The sequence below is a fragment of the Falco peregrinus genome, chromosome 5 (genome assembly GCF_023634155.1).
Source record: "Falco peregrinus isolate bFalPer1 chromosome 5, bFalPer1.pri, whole genome shotgun sequence".
NCBI lineage: Eukaryota > Metazoa > Chordata > Aves > Falconiformes > Falconidae > Falco > Falco peregrinus.
In genome coordinates, this window is record NC_073725.1 from 72,212,339 (window position 1) to 72,228,913 (window position 16,575).

General features: G+C 39.7%; 1 protein-coding gene across 13 annotated transcripts in view; it reads right to left on the reverse strand.

Moving 5' to 3' along the window:
• CIITA (class II major histocompatibility complex transactivator) overlaps positions 1-9,331 on the reverse strand; it is a 43,123-nt gene extending 33,792 nt beyond the window's left edge. For 3 of the 13 annotated variants that reach the window (XR_008747508.1, XR_008747507.1, XM_027796333.2), the window contains exons 1-2: positions 8,777-9,327; positions 5,115-5,448 (exon numbers count right to left, since the gene is read on the reverse strand). Coding sequence is in view for 8 of the 13 variants with exons in the window: in XM_027796333.2 (XP_027652134.2) it covers positions 5,115-5,448; positions 8,777-8,854 (412 nt within the window). In the remaining 5 variants the exon portion in view is untranslated. The other 10 variants (XM_055806315.1, XM_055806314.1, XM_055806317.1 and 7 more) reach the window with 8 other exon arrangements.
• Between the last annotated feature and the right edge of the window lie 7,244 nt (positions 9,332-16,575).

Genomic DNA, 16,575 nt, shown 5'->3' on the forward strand with positions numbered 1-16,575 from the left:
ATTTGCTGAAGAAATTTTATTTTCTTGCAACACCCCAGACTCATTAAGTGTTACACAAGAATCCAAGTGAAGCAAGCTGACAAAAACCAGGTTATATCAAACTCTAAATAAGGAGTCCAGTGAAACACTGGTGCTTTGGGCTAAAAGCTCAGTATCATCAGCCACAATTTTAAAGGTGGTTTTTTTTTAAAATAACTTTAGAAAGCCTTCTCTCTTCTTCTGCACCCCCCAAAGATTATGTCATTGTGCACAATACACACACCAGAACCAGGGATGCATTTCCCAGCTTTTGCCACAGGCAATGCTTTAGGGCAATGTTCTCTGGGAGGTAGGCACCCCAGCAGCAAGGAGGGATGAAGTCCCCTCCATGCTACAGCCGCCTGTCTCCCTTTCCTCAAATCCATCACCAACAGTTCCTCTGTTCCACAGGTACCTAAAAGATTTTCCCATCAGCAATGGCCTTATTATCTGTAAACTGCAAGTAATGGTGCTCAACTTATATTTAGCTTTGAAGTTTTTAGTTTCTATTTCAGATCTATGAAAGGCTTACACATCTGAAAGCCAGTTTAAAATTTTCTTATTGTTTTACCCAATGTAATAAAAGATACTACATTTACTGACAGTCTTTATCTTGCTGGTGGAGTGGTGTGTTACTTTCCATAGGCTTTTTTTTCAGTGTCCAAAAAGTAAGAACAGCAGAGAGGACACTGAAAAAAAAGCTGCTCCATATCCTGCCACATTCTCTTTTGTCTGCCTTAGCAAGGAGTTTAAAGAAGTTAGAAAAGTATAAATATCAGATAAAAGGAGCTTCTACCTTTCAATTAACTTAACTGTTGTGACCAACACAACAGATAAGAGAAATGTTACTAGCCTTGTGCTGGAGACAGTCGAGTTCTGGCAGACTAATAACGTACTGTCCTGCAGGTGTACCAGTTGTGATTTGCAAGCAGAATTTGCTTTTCATATCCAGTATCACCTCATGTGTCACAGCTCCCATCCCAGCAGTAAGATTAAAAAAACCAGCACAGCAGACACCTTGCCTATAAGCTTTTTTAGCAGGAAAAAGTACATTTGCACTCAGAGACTTTGTTCAAGACAGAATCTCAGCCCTATGAAATAGGAAAGTAAAGCTCGAAGATCTCTTGCCAGATCTGTGAAAAAAATGGAAATAAGACAGTTTCTGCTGATGATCCTCAGTTTCACTTTCCATAGGAGTAACTTTTATACAAAAAACAAGTATTCTAACAGAGTCTAAAACAAACTACAGCAACCTTTTTGAGCAAGTAACACAGCTACCCACAACACAAAATCACTAAAAAGTCTCCAAAATTTCACCCACATTGGCTTCATCCTAATATTTCAAGTAATACAAGTCCAAATACTGACACACCACAGTTACCAGTATCTACAAAAGGTAAGAGAAGATGAATTTGGCATGACATACCACTGCATTCAGGAGCTGAGGAAAAACTGACCTTAGGAAACAGGACAGTTCCTGTTCTTTCACTCTAGATTCAGTACCAAAACCGAAGAGAGCTGCTGTCATTGCCCAGGGCTTATAGAAAGTGCACCAGAAACAAGGAAATGAGCCAGACTAGTCACTGCAGCAAACTTAAAGGCTCAGGGGGAATTCCAAAATGGAAAGTTAAGAAGAACACCCCTTCTAGCAATCCTGGTATATTAAGCACCGTTACCTTTACCAGCCACTTGTCACCACGAAGAGGAGCTTGAACTTGTCACTAGTTAGGAATAGATTGAAATCATTCAGTTGGAAACCAAAATTGGGTGAGAGCCAGCAGTAACAACTTCTGGTGCTCCCCAGAATTATTCCTCTCTTTTCTTATTCCAGCTCAAACCTGTCTCAAAGTCATGCTGTTAAACAGTCTATCAGTAAGAACAAAGCAAACAGTGTGCAGACACTCTTACCTTGCAGCTCCATTTGGTGAAACAGAAGTGAAAGTATTTCTTTCACATGTTGACAGACTATACCAATAACAAAATTAGCCTGCTGCCTTATGCAAACGCTGGTTGCCATTGGCCCAAAATGACAAGTAGGATGTTCTACAAAGCAGGAGTTCATAAATCCTAAAATCTGTAAGTTTCAGGATTCAGGGTTTGCTTGTAGCAGTATCTGACAGAATGTTTATTCATCTAATCATTGCTTGCCCTGCCAGTGCCTACCTGACATAAGACAACCTTTTGCAAACCAAGTTCATTCACGTGTTCCTATCATGATGTCGATAGCTGATCCTATGTGGCTCTGCAAGCTTATTTGCCTATTTTTCTATTTTTTATCATGAATAGACCTACATAAATTAGAAATTAATTATGGAGGAGAATATATTCCCAAGTGAGCTAATATTTTTTTGTAGTGCTATTCCATTGGCTATAGTTTATAACAAAAGTTCCACCAGAGTCTGAAGGGGAAAGAAAGGATGTGGTATTGGATGAAGTCAATGACATCCGGGACTTTCTGTCTCAGTAAGGCAAGTTTCTAATCAGCTGCTTGGTAACAAACACCTTCTGTACAAGGCAGCACCTCCTACAAGCAAAGTAGCTGCTGATCTGTGTAAGCCTTTTCCGTTTGTAGAGATGATCCACTTAGAGCATAGAATCATTTAGGCTGGCAAAGACCTTCGAGATCAAGTCCAACCATTTAACTTCCACCAGGTCCCAAGGGAACACTCTCACTGAGAAGAGATAAAGCTGCTTCCTTGCTGGGAGCAACCAATCTGTTGCCCAGCCTGCAATGCAGAGCACCAGCCTCTTTGGGCTCTCCAACCAGCCAGGCACCTGTGTTCTTGGTATTCCTCTACACACATTAGAAGAAAAGCAACATCTTGGTATAACAGCATTCAGAGCAGAAAACACAGTGAAAAGCTGCACAAATACAGATTCTGTATTTTAGTGCTCTGTTTTGATAGGAGACAATAATACAGTCACTGCATAAGAAATCCCTACAAAACTTAAGAGGGTTATTTGTTAGCCCTATTCTAACGCGCAGCACAACCCAACAAGTTATAAGCTCCTTTACTGGTCCTGGAGGCAGATTTCTTCATCAGTTCCTGAGGCTGTAGTCCCAGGAGGCGATCTACACATACTTCAAGAATGACAGTCTGGAGATCAAAAGAGTTCAGCTGTTTACTGTGATTCCAGTTCGCAACTGCAGCAAAGACTGTCAGCTTTTTGCACAACACCCACAGCTGCTTAGAAACAGCAGAAAGAACCGCTGGATCAGATCAGAGTACTGGTTCATCTAGTGGACTAGTCTATAAAGATGGTCTTAGAGACAAAGGGAAAAGCAAACTGGAAAACAAGAGGCTGTGAGACAGCTGAGAACTGCCTGAGCTTCTCAGGTGACCATCAGCTTCTTTCATTTTGTTTGCTGCCATGCTGCTCTACTGCAAAAGGAGGGAACAGAGCATATCGATTAGCATTGGAAACACTGCAAAACAGATGTCAATAGCACACTTTGCAAGAAAGGGAAAGCTGGGACTTCTTTGTCCAAAATTGTAAAGCTCTATTTTGTGGTAGAAGAAATAGTTGCAAAACTATTAAGTAGTTAGCAAGAAACCTGCTGATACCAATCTGTTCCTGACACAAGTTTTCTTTGCAAGTCTTCTTCAGAGTGAAATGATGATTGAACATAAGGCTGAAAAATTTAAAAATTTCAAAAAGAAAGTCAGAAAAGAATTTGCTTCAAAGGAAGCTGAAGTATCTAATACAATTGGATTAAATTCCTGGTGAATTAATATCTTTTAAATCACTGGGGTTTAAGCCTATCTCTACTACAAAACCTAGAGAAAAGTGACAATGGTTGAACATGTGATAGATGAAGGCTAATGATTCTTCTGATGCACTTCAGCTTCCTTCTGTCATGTCTCAAACACAGGCTTCGTGACAGAGATACAGTCAGGCATGAAAGGATCAAGATCTCCAAATGGAGATTTTAGGTGCTACCATCACAAAACCAAGAAGGAGCAGATATCTTTTCAAGCACTTCAGAGATTTAATTAAAAGTAGAAACCAGACTATATATACTCCCAGCATAAGTGACACTAGGCCATTTGCTATATTATTCTACATTTAAAATATGAATTCTTGGCATTGATTTGAATGTGTGTAATAATACAGCTAAAATCTTCCAGGTCAGTATTTTGTTCCCCCATAAATTATCTTAATTCTCCCTGCCCACCCCCCCACCCCACCCCCCCCACCCCCCGGCACCGCCAGCATTTCCTCTTGTACTTTCATCAATGCCTTAAGAAGTTATGTCCAATACTGTATTTTAGGAAAGGGAAAAATTTAGACCCCTCACTACGTTGCAGCCCAAGGTCCTTCCATCAGTTTTACAGGACTACCTCAATATTCTATTGAGTATTCTTTTACTATCCTTTAACAGTTGCTTTGTTTTGTAAAAGTAATTCTGAATGCTATAGTTTAAGCTGGGGTTCTGTCATTTTATATAGGATGGACAATATTAGGATTGTCCCAGAGCTACCCCTGTTCTCCAACATATACATTAATCCTCTGGTGGGTCAGATTAAAGAGTTTACTGCCTAAGAACTATAAAGTGTCTGGATTTTTCTCTCTCCTGCTGCCCAATAAAAATGGCATCCAGCTTCATAAGTCATTAAGTACTCCCCCTCCTTAAATCTGCAGCAGTCTCCTGTAGACAGTGCAGTTTTGCTGCCTTTAGACATCTGGAATTTGAAGTGGACAGCACTCCTCCATATAAGATTGAAAAAAAGATTTCCCAACATGAGTTGTCAGCATGTGCCATGAATAAATGAAACTCAGATTATTAATGGTTGGCATGTTACTTGAGAAGTAAGTGACCTTGCCATGGTCTCTTTAATCTACTTTGCATTTCTGGTTCTGCAAATGGTGGCAAAGAAGTTTTGTTATGGGTTGGCTATGAAAATGGGTATCCAGTAGCTACCCCAAATGGGTGGATCTCTTTTTAGCTGCTCTTGCATTACATTCTGCTCCCTTCTCCTCCCCACCCACTCTCCACTGGTGTCCTCTGCCCTATGCCACAGTGCAATCTCAAAATGCAATAAACAACAAAAAAAGAACTTTAACAAAGCAAAAAAGAAACAAAGCTCATTTACCTGAGATGTACTTGCTTCCTGCTGGCTCATTATCTATCATGTTTAGAGGCTTACTGCTGCAGAGGTTTAAACAACAGAGGGGAACTGAAGTGCTCAAGTACAGGTCCCATTTTTCTACAAATGTCAGAGATATCTTCCTTGCAAGGTCCTCTCTGTCTTTTTCATGGAGCAAGGCTTGATGGTACTCCTTGGATATCACATTTTTCAGCATGAGGTTAAGCAATGCGTGGTCATCAGAAGCTGTATCAGTTGAAAGGATCTTTCTTACTCTAGGCAGGATCTCCTTAAATAGATTTATACCTGCAGTTTGAAGGAGGTCTGAGCAGAATCTGAACTGTTTCAATAAAATAAATTTTAAAAAAACCCACTCAACTTCAAAAAGATGAAGTGAAAAAAGCCCACGTCTTTGGCCTGCAATAGCAGAGGTATTTCCTCATTTGGTTAAGCCTTTAAATAACATTTCCAACAACAAATAACTTCTTGATGAAATGAACAGCACAATTCTTCCAAGCATTCATAAAACACAATTTTCCAATCAACAACATGATCACCTGAAAAAAATATTAAAAAATTGTTTATGCCGTTAAAGAAACATTGCTATAGGTGTATCTTTGTCTCCTGGCTGAGGTGGAGCATGGACCCAGCAAGGTCATTGCTGAATCAGAACAGTACTAAAAGCTTCAGCACAAAATGCACCCTCTGCAAGAGGAATAGGTTTACAACTCGAAGACTCCAATGTAAGATTAGAGATTAGGTTGTGAAAAAACTCTGCTTTAATGAAAGTCAAATGGATTAGAACCAGGATAAAAACTCTGGGGTAAAAAATTATCCCAAATCTGTCTCCAGTTTCTGCCATATCTGAAGTTAATAGGAAGAAAAATAACCAAGAAACAAATTGGGTGTGCCTTCCATATATTGTTATCCAATGTTAACATACTTACATTCCAAGGGGCAGACACTTTAAGTTAAATTCCTTAAACAGAAGAGTTTTCAAGTCCCCAGTTTAAATAATGAGCAAGTCTTCCACACCACCAAACACAATGTTAAAATACAGTTCCAAACCTATTTCAACCTCAGCCCTCAATTCAGCTCAAAATGATTAAGAAGTCTTTTTTAATATTGCCACCTTGAGTAATTCCTTGCCCTTCTGTTGTAGAGCTCAAGACCAGGCAATGCCTAATCAGGACACTTCAGAGACTTCTAAATGCAATCAATAGTGTCTTACCTTTGTCATAAGAATATTTTCTATTAGGGATCAAAATAAAGAATGGGTGCCTTCAGACTGGATAGCTTTAAAAATAAAAACCTCCAAGTTTTGAGTAAGAGCAGAGTAAAAGGAACACAGCAAATTATCTTGATCAGATCAGTAAAACGTACATGTAGAACATTTTTTGCTTAAGAATGCAAAGATTTTCAAGCAGTCTTATGTATCGTGACTGCCTGCACAACACAGAATAATTCTATGAAGACAACATCAAAAGGGAGAATATCTTTACTTGAAAATTGATGTGTTTAACATAAGAACCTCTGAAATGAATATGAACATCAGTCAGGTTGTAAGCAAAAATAGGCTAATTTATGAGCTGTGTTAACTAGCCTATTAACAACATGGTTCTTATTTATAGTAGCTACATCTGCAAACAACAATTTGTTAAAAATGCAAAGTAAACCACCAATTTTGCTGAGACAAAAGATACTGTAAATGAAACTGATTTTCTCATCTATACAACATTTTAAAGGCAGAAAGGTTTACATTTCCAGATCTTTGATCATGAAAATGCAGTTTAAGAGGCTCACATACATAAGAATTAATATCTAAAATGAAACATATTCTATCCAGTACTCCCTAACGCTATTTTCCTTGAGCCTATTTAAAACTTTCTACTTAATGATCTGTGCAATGTTTTGCAGTGGCCTGCGTTTTGGCACTGTATTTTTTCAGCGTTCTAGAATAGAAGTAAGAGTATTACAAAGATGACAGTGGCTAAATAAAGAGTTGCCAACTACTAACAATTTGGTTTACCCTATAGTTGTTTTCTACTTTGTTTTTAGATACCTGATTGTTATAGCAGAACCTACAGCCTTGAAATAAATACTGGGGCAAAATTTCTAGGGCTCTCTGGGGGCTTACAGCTTTAATTTCTAGTCTGCTACATGGCTGCCTAAACAAGCCTGTAGGCTGAGTGTGGGATAACTATTCAAATATAATATAAATCTTTATTTGCTATTAGGTTTTCCTACCTTGAATATTGCTATGGTTTGAAAGTGGAGCAATAATTCAACCTAGTAATAAAGAATACACTGAAAGGAACTTGCTAAACATTTATAAAACTTTTAAGTACATTACTGCAAATTCTGGTTAAGATCCAAAATGCCTCTGTGGAATAACAAGAATTCGCTGCTGCTTCTGAACATTCATATTTATGTTCAATTATCAGGAAGTACATGCAAAACACTGGAAAAATAAGCTAACTTGTTATCCAATAGTACAATTTTGACTTGCAGTGCAGCTAGGTAACAAGTTTTACTCTAACTACATAAATGGCAACTGATAAAAGCAGATAAATTTATTTTCCTTACGGAAAAGTAAATCACTTGGTTTACTTTCATGTGTATTATCTCACTCAGAATTTGTCTTTTAAATGTATTTTCCTTTGAAGTCGCTGCCTACATTGATTCAAAACAGGATATAACATGGGTTTTGTTGAAGTATGAGTAGGAATAAGCTCCAATTCATTCAGTGTAGCATTGCTCCTAGGGTATTATGTGAAAACAGATGTTTCATTTAGTTTTATCAACTAAAAATTGCACCAAATAAGATGGACTTGTACTGTACCATCTTGTGAAGCAGAACACATGCTGAAGACTGCTAAGTTGCAGAAAGTTGGGAACTGCTTGCTATCATGGCAAATCTGAATGAGTATACCACAGTTTGGGGAAGAGACAGTCTCAATCTCCGTTTCTCCTGCAATCAGTGTGCTCTTGAATGGGTTCAACAGGTTTTTTTAAAAAAGTATTTTCTCCATTATTTGGCCAGAAAGGGTTTCAGAAACGTATCTCAGCGTCAGCAGACACACTCAAGCAGTTCTCCTAAGAACTCCCTTCTTGATGGGAAGTGGAGAGTTTAAGCCACATGAGAAGGTGTGTATTAAAAGAAGAAACTATTTAAACTCTATTCCTCAGCTAGTCTCTGCAACTCTTTGACCTGCTGAACCTTAGCTCTGCAAAAGCCAGATACATAAAGCCTTGCTTGGTGCTCTAGGGCATAAGTGCATTTGACTGAGGTCAATAATGACGTGGGAATGGTAGACTTCTTTTTGTGGGCAAAGAACTTGCCTCCATAGGACAGTTCCCTCCAGAAGCAGACAAGCAAATGTGCAAATATCTTGTGAAACATTATCATGATTGCCACTTAAGAATGAGTGTGGTGGTTTAACCCTGGCTGAATGCCAGGTGCCCACCAAAGCTGCTCTATCACTCCCCTGTCCAGTTGAGAAAATATAACAAAAGGCTCGTGGGTTGAGATAAGGACAAGGAGATCACTCACCAATTACCATCACGGGCAAAACAGATGTGACTTGGATAAATTAGTTTAATTTATTACCATTCAAATCAGAAAAAACCCCACCTTTTCCCCACCCCTTCCTTCTCATCAGGCTTACCTTTATTCCTGATTTCTCTGCCTCCTCCCCTGAGGAGGAGGAACAGGGAATGGGAGTTACAGTCAGTTCATCACACATTGTCTCTCTGCTGCTCCTTCCTCCTCACACTTTTCCCCTGCTCCAGCGTGAGGTCCTTCTTGCAGAAGACAATTCTCCATGAACTTCCCCAGTGTGAGGCCTTCCCGTGGGCTGCAGTTCTTCATACACTGCTCCAGCGTCGGTCTCTTCCACAGGGTGCAGCCCCTCAGGAACAGACCGCTCTAGCATCGGTCACCCGTGAGGTCACAAGCTCTGCCAGGAGCTGCTCCAGCATGGGCTTCCCATCACTTACAGCCTCCTTCAGGCATCCACCTGGTTTGGTGTGGGGTTCTCTATGGGCTGCAGGTGGGGGTTGGTTCCATCATGGACCTCCATGGTCTGAGGGGGACAGCCTGCCTCACCGTGGTCTTCATCATGGGCTGCAGGGGAATCTCTGCTCTGGCACCTGGAGCACCTCCTCCCGCTCCTTCTGCAATGACCTGGGTGCCTGCAGAGTTGTTGGTCTCATGTAGTCTCACCTCCTCTCTCCTGGCACAGATTATATTTTTCCCTTACTATGCTATCCCAGAGGTGCTACCACTGTTGCTGATTAGCTCGACCTTGGCCAGCGGTGGGTCTGTCTCTGAGCCGGCTGGCATCAGCTTCATCAGACATGGTGGGGGACCTTCTGGCATCTTCTCAGAGAAGCCAGCCTGTAGCCCCATGCTACCAAAACATTGCCATGCAATTCCACTACAATGAGCAAACCAGATTTTCTGCGTTTCACATGTTAAGCCATTTCTGCTTGTAAATGCGCCCAGGCAAAGTTCACTGTGAACAGTTCATAGGCTTTTCAACCCAAATACAATATTGTTTCTTCTGGTATGTCTAGGTTTGAGACAGATCAAAAGTGAAATTGCCTTTGCATAGGTGTTAAGATATGAAGATTTCAATTGATTCCTGGTTTACTCTTCCCATGTTTTAAGGACTCCTGAGAAGTTTTCCAAAAAGACCTGCAAGATCATCATCTGGGAGGAGGTGTGGTTTCTATAAAGCTGTCCATGGCTTTCACTAGACTACAGGCAAACACAGCAAGCAATAATGTGCTAGAAGTACTCTGCCTTTGACCCCAAAACTGGTTATCTTGTAGCTAAGACCAAAATAAGGGAAAGGGGACAACAGTGGCTTAAGCTTTGAAAACTTGATTCAAGTTCTAGTGCTCCTACAGACTTAATCTGCAACTCTGAGAAAAGATTTACATGTGACTTCTCTTTCTTCTTTTTTTTTTTTTTCATTTGTAGAAATAATAATAATAAAACTATCTTGACACTAGATAAAAATCTACTAAGGCTCGTGACATACCCAGATGCCAAGCACTGAAGGACATAACCTGGCCAGATGCTTCACTGTCCCTAGGAAAAAAACAGTGAAATGAATTGCTAAGATTTTACTAAATTATTTGGATTTCAAAATCAGCTGTAGACTTTGGGCAACATCATATTTACTTAGAAGTGATACTTCCCCTCAATACAGAGAAATCAAAAGCACGAGTTCTGCTTTTTAACTAACTTTCCTCTTTACAATGTATCATAGCACAAACAATGCGTGTGAAAAGGAGAACTAAGGCAGCCAGTACATTTTTAGCATTTGTTGCTTCTTATGTTGCTACTTTTTAGCACTTTCTATAGCTAAGACACGTCTTTTGCTTTGGACTTTTAGAGGAAGACTACCATGATGAGCCTTAAAAAGAGACACAGCTGCTAAGAAACATCAGTCTCATGCACATAAGCTGTGATTCAGTTAAAGAGAATCCTTAGAACAGCAAGGGAAGCTGTGCAGTTGAGTACATGCATTCATCTGTGAAGCTAAGTAGTGAAATGCTGATGCCTATGTATTATACAGGTTTGAGTCATTACAATTGGGAAGTAGAGAAATTTGTTGAATAGACTTTCCAGTCTGAAAAACTGCTCAACCAGTAGTATGTCAAAGTTATTCAGCCTGGACAGAAGGAATCCCAAACAAAATTTCTGGTATTGAATCCAATTTATGGCCAGAGAGGCCAAAGACACTAGCTGACTGGAAAACGAGAGCTCAGAGACAGAGCCAACAGCTCAGACAAGGCGAAAGGAATTTTCAAGGAAGTACAGTTAATTCATAATACAGTATCTACTGAAATCAATAGGGACTTTGCAGCGATGTCCCTGGGCATTAGAGTGCTGCCCTCGGTGAATATCTACTTACCAGCCTGTCCCCTAACTGTTACATTTTACAAAGCTGAACTGCAGTAACTTATTTTGGGTAAATCTTAGAATGGCGACTTTAGTCACCAGTGTTGTGTCTTTGTGGTGCATATGCGCACAGGGTTTCCCAAGTAATTCTGCTAAGGTTTACAGCTCTTAATGGAACATCTTTTATGTCTATCATGAAAATTACTTACTGTAGGAAAGAAAAAGTATGATACTATGGAAGATGTTCTGACCATAAAAGGTCTTTTAGATTTCAGAGCTGTTCTTTTTTCCCCAGAGCTCATTCTTCATGCTGTCTGATCAAATCTTTTCCCTGCCTCCTCACCTCAGAAACTAGCTGTGCTTCCACTGATGTGTAGAAGTTCTTCAGTACCATTCCACGCCTCCACTTCTAGTATCACCTACCATATTGCTTCCCAAACACTATGATGAGCCTCAGCAGTGCAGCATGAACACTGCAGGTGAAACATGGCAAGAACCCAAGGTAATGCACTACGGTGCTGCTGGTCATACTGGCAGCTTCCCCAGAATATCATTTTCTCAAGCAAGGTTAGGAGCTCAAAAGGTTGGGAATTTCCAGTCTAGTGGGTGCAAATAAAGATTAGGGCCTCATATATTTGTGGCCATTCAGAACTTCACAGAACTTTGGACAAGCATTCTCAGAAGGCTGACAGAACAAGGTAGGCCAAACGAAAGACCCGTTTAGATGACCGCTTTGCAAAATCCTGATAGACTAACTTCAAAAGGCATTCCTGCAGAAATCACCTTGGTTTCTACTTTTATTAGGCTGGGACTGTCACTACCAGTCTGCCATAAACATTTAAAAACTCATAGCCCTCTCATTTTCAGCTTATAACATAAATAATGGTAACAACATAAAAACATCAACTTGCTAGCCTAGCTTGTGCAGTCCAGATTCATTGTTGTGCCAAGAGGACACAGCTACCACAAAGCTCTCAGTGGAGAAATAGACAGATACATGAAGACAAAGTCATGAAGCTGTTTTCAGTGGCAAGGTATCAAGCATTTTCTAAACTATCACTGTGTTGACAGGTCCACATTTAAACTATGAATTCCACCACTTTCTTCCTCACCTGAATACCAGTGATACGTTACTTTCACTGGCACTAGAATGATGGTGCTATGGTACATGCTGCAACTTCCCAGTGAAAAAATAAACTGAAACACTGCTGATTTATAAGCATGCTGCCTCTATTACACTATTTTTACTAGCACAAGGCGTTTCATCAGGAAGCCAAGGATGGAATGTGTTTTCACTAGTAATTGGCTGCAGCTGCATGCTCTGCAAGCACATCATGAGCACCAGGACCTGCAGCATTATCCAGCTGTTGCCTGGCCTACAGACAGAGGAAAAGGCACTGAGAAAAGCTCTTATTCCTTCCCCTAGTTTTCAAGAAGCCTATGAGCATCACAAACTCGGTAGTAGTTTTGGGAGAGAGAGTGCACAACAGTATTCATCTTGTTAACAGAAGGACTTGTCAGTCATTTATCTACAGCTGGGAGCAATTAGGAAAAAAAATGTGTATGTTTTTTGTTACGACCATTGGACTAGTTTTAACTAGTCCAGTACAGTGGTACATTGGAGCATGTAACAAAAAAAAACCACCCGTAACACCTTACACTGAAATAAAACAGAGCAAGAACAGGAAACAGAATACAAATGCAAACCCAAACCAAGAAGGAAAATGATGGTGCAAAACCACAGCCTATGTCAACTTTCAGAATGATGGAGGCAAGGAAACTGGCAAAAGTATTACACTGACAGTTGAAGAAACCATGTATTTTAGGGGCTTCCCTAGACCATTTCTGATTTTTGTCAACTGAAACATACACCAGACACAAGAGAGATGAAAATCCAGATCAGACATAGTAGCTCTATCTTTAGTCATTTGGATAAACGAGCACTCACCATGATTCCAGTAGCTGTGCTATTCTTGTAACTGCAGACAGTGAGCGTGGTATAGACAGAGTCACACTGCCTTCTTTTTTGGAGCTTCAGGTACATGTTTCTGCAGTCCTGCAGCAGGGTCTCTGGGCTGCCCTGCCGCAGAGAAGGGGAACTCACAAACCCTTCTGCTGAAACTGCTCTACCCTGCATGAAGGATGAAAGCCAGACAGTTAGTGCATTCTCTGAGAAACAAACAGGTTTGGATCCCCACCCTTCTTCTAAGGTTTATGTCAGTATTTTTAATTGGTGATTATTCATAGATTTTAAATATGTGTGGATCATGAATTCAGGCCCATTCACAGGAGAAACAAATGGTGTGCCCTCCAGTTGGGGAGTCAGGCAGAACAGCTTTCATGGGAACAGCTGTGGAGGCCTCCAGTACAGCCCAGAGCTTCCTTCTAAGCTGGGAGGTTAAGGCTTGTCACCTTTCAGGCAGCAGAGGAAGTCATGGTGTCTTCCAGAGCACAGACTCCATTGTGAAAGGGGCTCACAGGCCACAGACATGAACCTTGGTTTTGGTTTTGCCAAAAGAAGCTGGGTCACTACCTCCAGGAGGGGTTCAGTGCTGTGTGCTTTATTTCCAGTAACACCTGAATGTGAAGAACATGCAGTCAATGTGCCAGATCCCATTCCAAGGCACTTAATGTTCCTGTGGCTTATACGAGGGATCCAGCAACCTAAAGACCAGTCCTGAGCACCTCTACCTCTTTGATTCAGACCTACAGAAACAGTATAGATTTTGTGAATTTTAATTGCTTGGACACCCCTTCAAGTTCTCTGTGACTCAGTACAAGGAATTTCAGGGAGCTGAAGCAATTCAGTGAATTAGAAAAAAAATGTACTATCAAATTAAGGAAAGATAATATTAAACAATAATGCTGTAGAAGTAGGGACCATAGTCTGCAGGTTAAAATAATTAAGAACTGTATGTACAGGTTTCTCACTTCATTGCACCACCACATTAGCAGCCCTTTCTCACTTCTCTTTTTTTTTTTGTGTTTTGTCTATATTCTACTTTTTTTCTGAGAAAGTTATTGTTTTTACCACTCCCCTGACACCAATTTGGAATAAATAAGAACAATAAATGCAATCAAATATAGCAAAAGCTGTTTAACCACAGCCTCCACAGCAAAAGAGGAAGTAGGCATTGCCAGTAGAAGTAGTAGTTGAAGAATTGTCCAGCGAGCACCTCAGGAATCTGAACAAGACTATGCAGATATTAGTAGCAGCAAGAAACACAAAAAAACCCAACACACACACTCCACCACCACCCCACCTCCCTCAAACAATGAAAAAACAGGTTACAGCTTTTAGAAGCAACTTCAACTTCTATTTTTGCAGAAAAAACAGTAGAAGCAACAATACTCAATTTTTCATACTGACTCCCTGTTGTACCAAGTTTCTCAACTGTTTGATAACCCTTAGTGTCTTTTATTTAATAGATTTAGATTACTTTTATATTATTCTTTTTTCTCAGCAAGCCTATAGAGGGCTGGCTTAAGTCAGGAAAGGTATTGGATACTTGTGTGATTGTGTACAGGCCTTTTACTTTCATGCAGCAAAAAGGAGGGAAGGGACCCCAAGCACCTCTTCTGTTGAGATCAGAAGACTGCCATGCTGGGAAACAGATCCTATCCCTACGTACTGCAGTGGATCTATGAAGTCACTTAAACTTTTGACAGGTGTCCAAACAGCCCAAGTTCCTTATTTTTGGAGTTACAAAATTGAGAAATAAGAGATGATTTGCAGAAGTAACAAGTACCAAGAGCTGCAGCTAAGAATGATTGAAGCTTTGAACATATCAAGAGATATATAAAGCTAAACACATTAGGAAGTCTGCATTCAAATGCTGGGAAGCAATGCACCCCAAGCTGAAAGAGAGCAGAAGACTGCTTTGGTCTGCCTTTGTTTTGCACAGTCTCAACAGAAAAAGATACTGAAATAAACTCATTAATAATTGCAAAGCATTTTGTCTCCCAGGTAACAGCACTAGAGATTCCTACAGCATAAGTTAAATAAGTCTTAAAGCCACACAGTCAATAAAGAGGGTAAAATAAGCTATTAAATAAAAATTTGTAATGTTTTCTTGATTTTTTCCTAACTGAAAGGAATACAGATACTACTGCATTTTTAATAATGAAGACCAGTTACTGTGCAATAATGGATATTTATACTGCTCTCAAGATACTAAAAAATAACTTTTCATCTCGTTAGACATAACCGAATGAAGGATCAATACAGCCTTTTTTTTATAAAAAACAAACCACCCTCCATTTATATTTAGAGCCTAAAACTCTTCAGCTTTCACATATATTTCAGTCACCCATTTCTTACTGATGGCAGAACTTGATCCCTACTGAGAGTGTATTGCTGCACAACACCCAACTAAAAGATGCTATCCTGATCTTCCAAGTAAATGCTGTGGCTTCCGCCCTATTAATACAGGGCTGCCAATTACAACAATTCAGGTATATACGGCCAAAAAATTCCACAGAAATTTGTTCTGGGCCAAAGTGGGAAATCATCTTTTACAAATTAATTAGAAGGTGACGCTATTAGAAAGTTATCTATTTAATACCTTCTCTAATTTGGCCTATCTCCTCAAAATTTAAACATTTTATTGAACCTCCAACAAACCCTTTAAAGCACATCTAATGGGAGTGAGGTAAGAGTTATTCTTGGATGAAAAGTTTTTTCCAAGATTCAGAGGAATAGAATACCTAACTGTAAACACCACAGAGATACTTAAACCAGAGCAACCACTGTCAAGTTATTCTAAATATTCTTGTGCTGTTTACAAGGGAAGTCTCTCACAGCACCCCAGAGCAAGATTCTAGGCAATGCTCCAAAGAAAAAGAGAAATCAGCTGACTTCATGTCAACGCCATGAAAACACTGCATTGTCTTGGAGGAGGTTGTATTTATTGCTGAAGCAGAAAGTGAGAGACATTTCTCAGTTATTCATACCAAGGCTTTGGCATTGATAGTGCCACAACAGAAAGGTCATTATTTCTTCTGGGGAGAGGATTGCCTGTAAGGTAATGGCAAGTGCACAGCAGCAAAGGATAAGTTTTGGACTATTTTATGCTATATGTTTCAGTAGAATTAAATAAAATCTTAATATATTTCATAAATGGTCAAGGTTTTCCTGTGTACAAACCTCGAAAAAAACCCCACAATTCATAAATTCAGCATAATTATCTTAAACCTTTGTGTTGTTGAAGCAGTGTTTGAGGATTTACATCACCTTTAGGGTGTTGCTAAATTTTCTAACGTTCAAATAATTTGTAGTTAAATCAGAACACTGAAAAATGTTGAAAATAGGGTAGTTTTTCTGCAAAGTCCTAGAAAACACTGAAAACTTCTAATGAGGTTTTGCTTGGATGTGTTTATTTTAAAACAAAGAAGAATGCTTTTCTAATGCCAAAATTAAGAAATTCTTGGTTTGACTAATGATTCCTCCAGGGACCAGGGATTCTTTCTAGCTTTCAATTTGCTATAAAAGAAAACAATAACCCATAAAATACCCTGAATAAATACACAACACAATTTGACATAGCTTTTTAG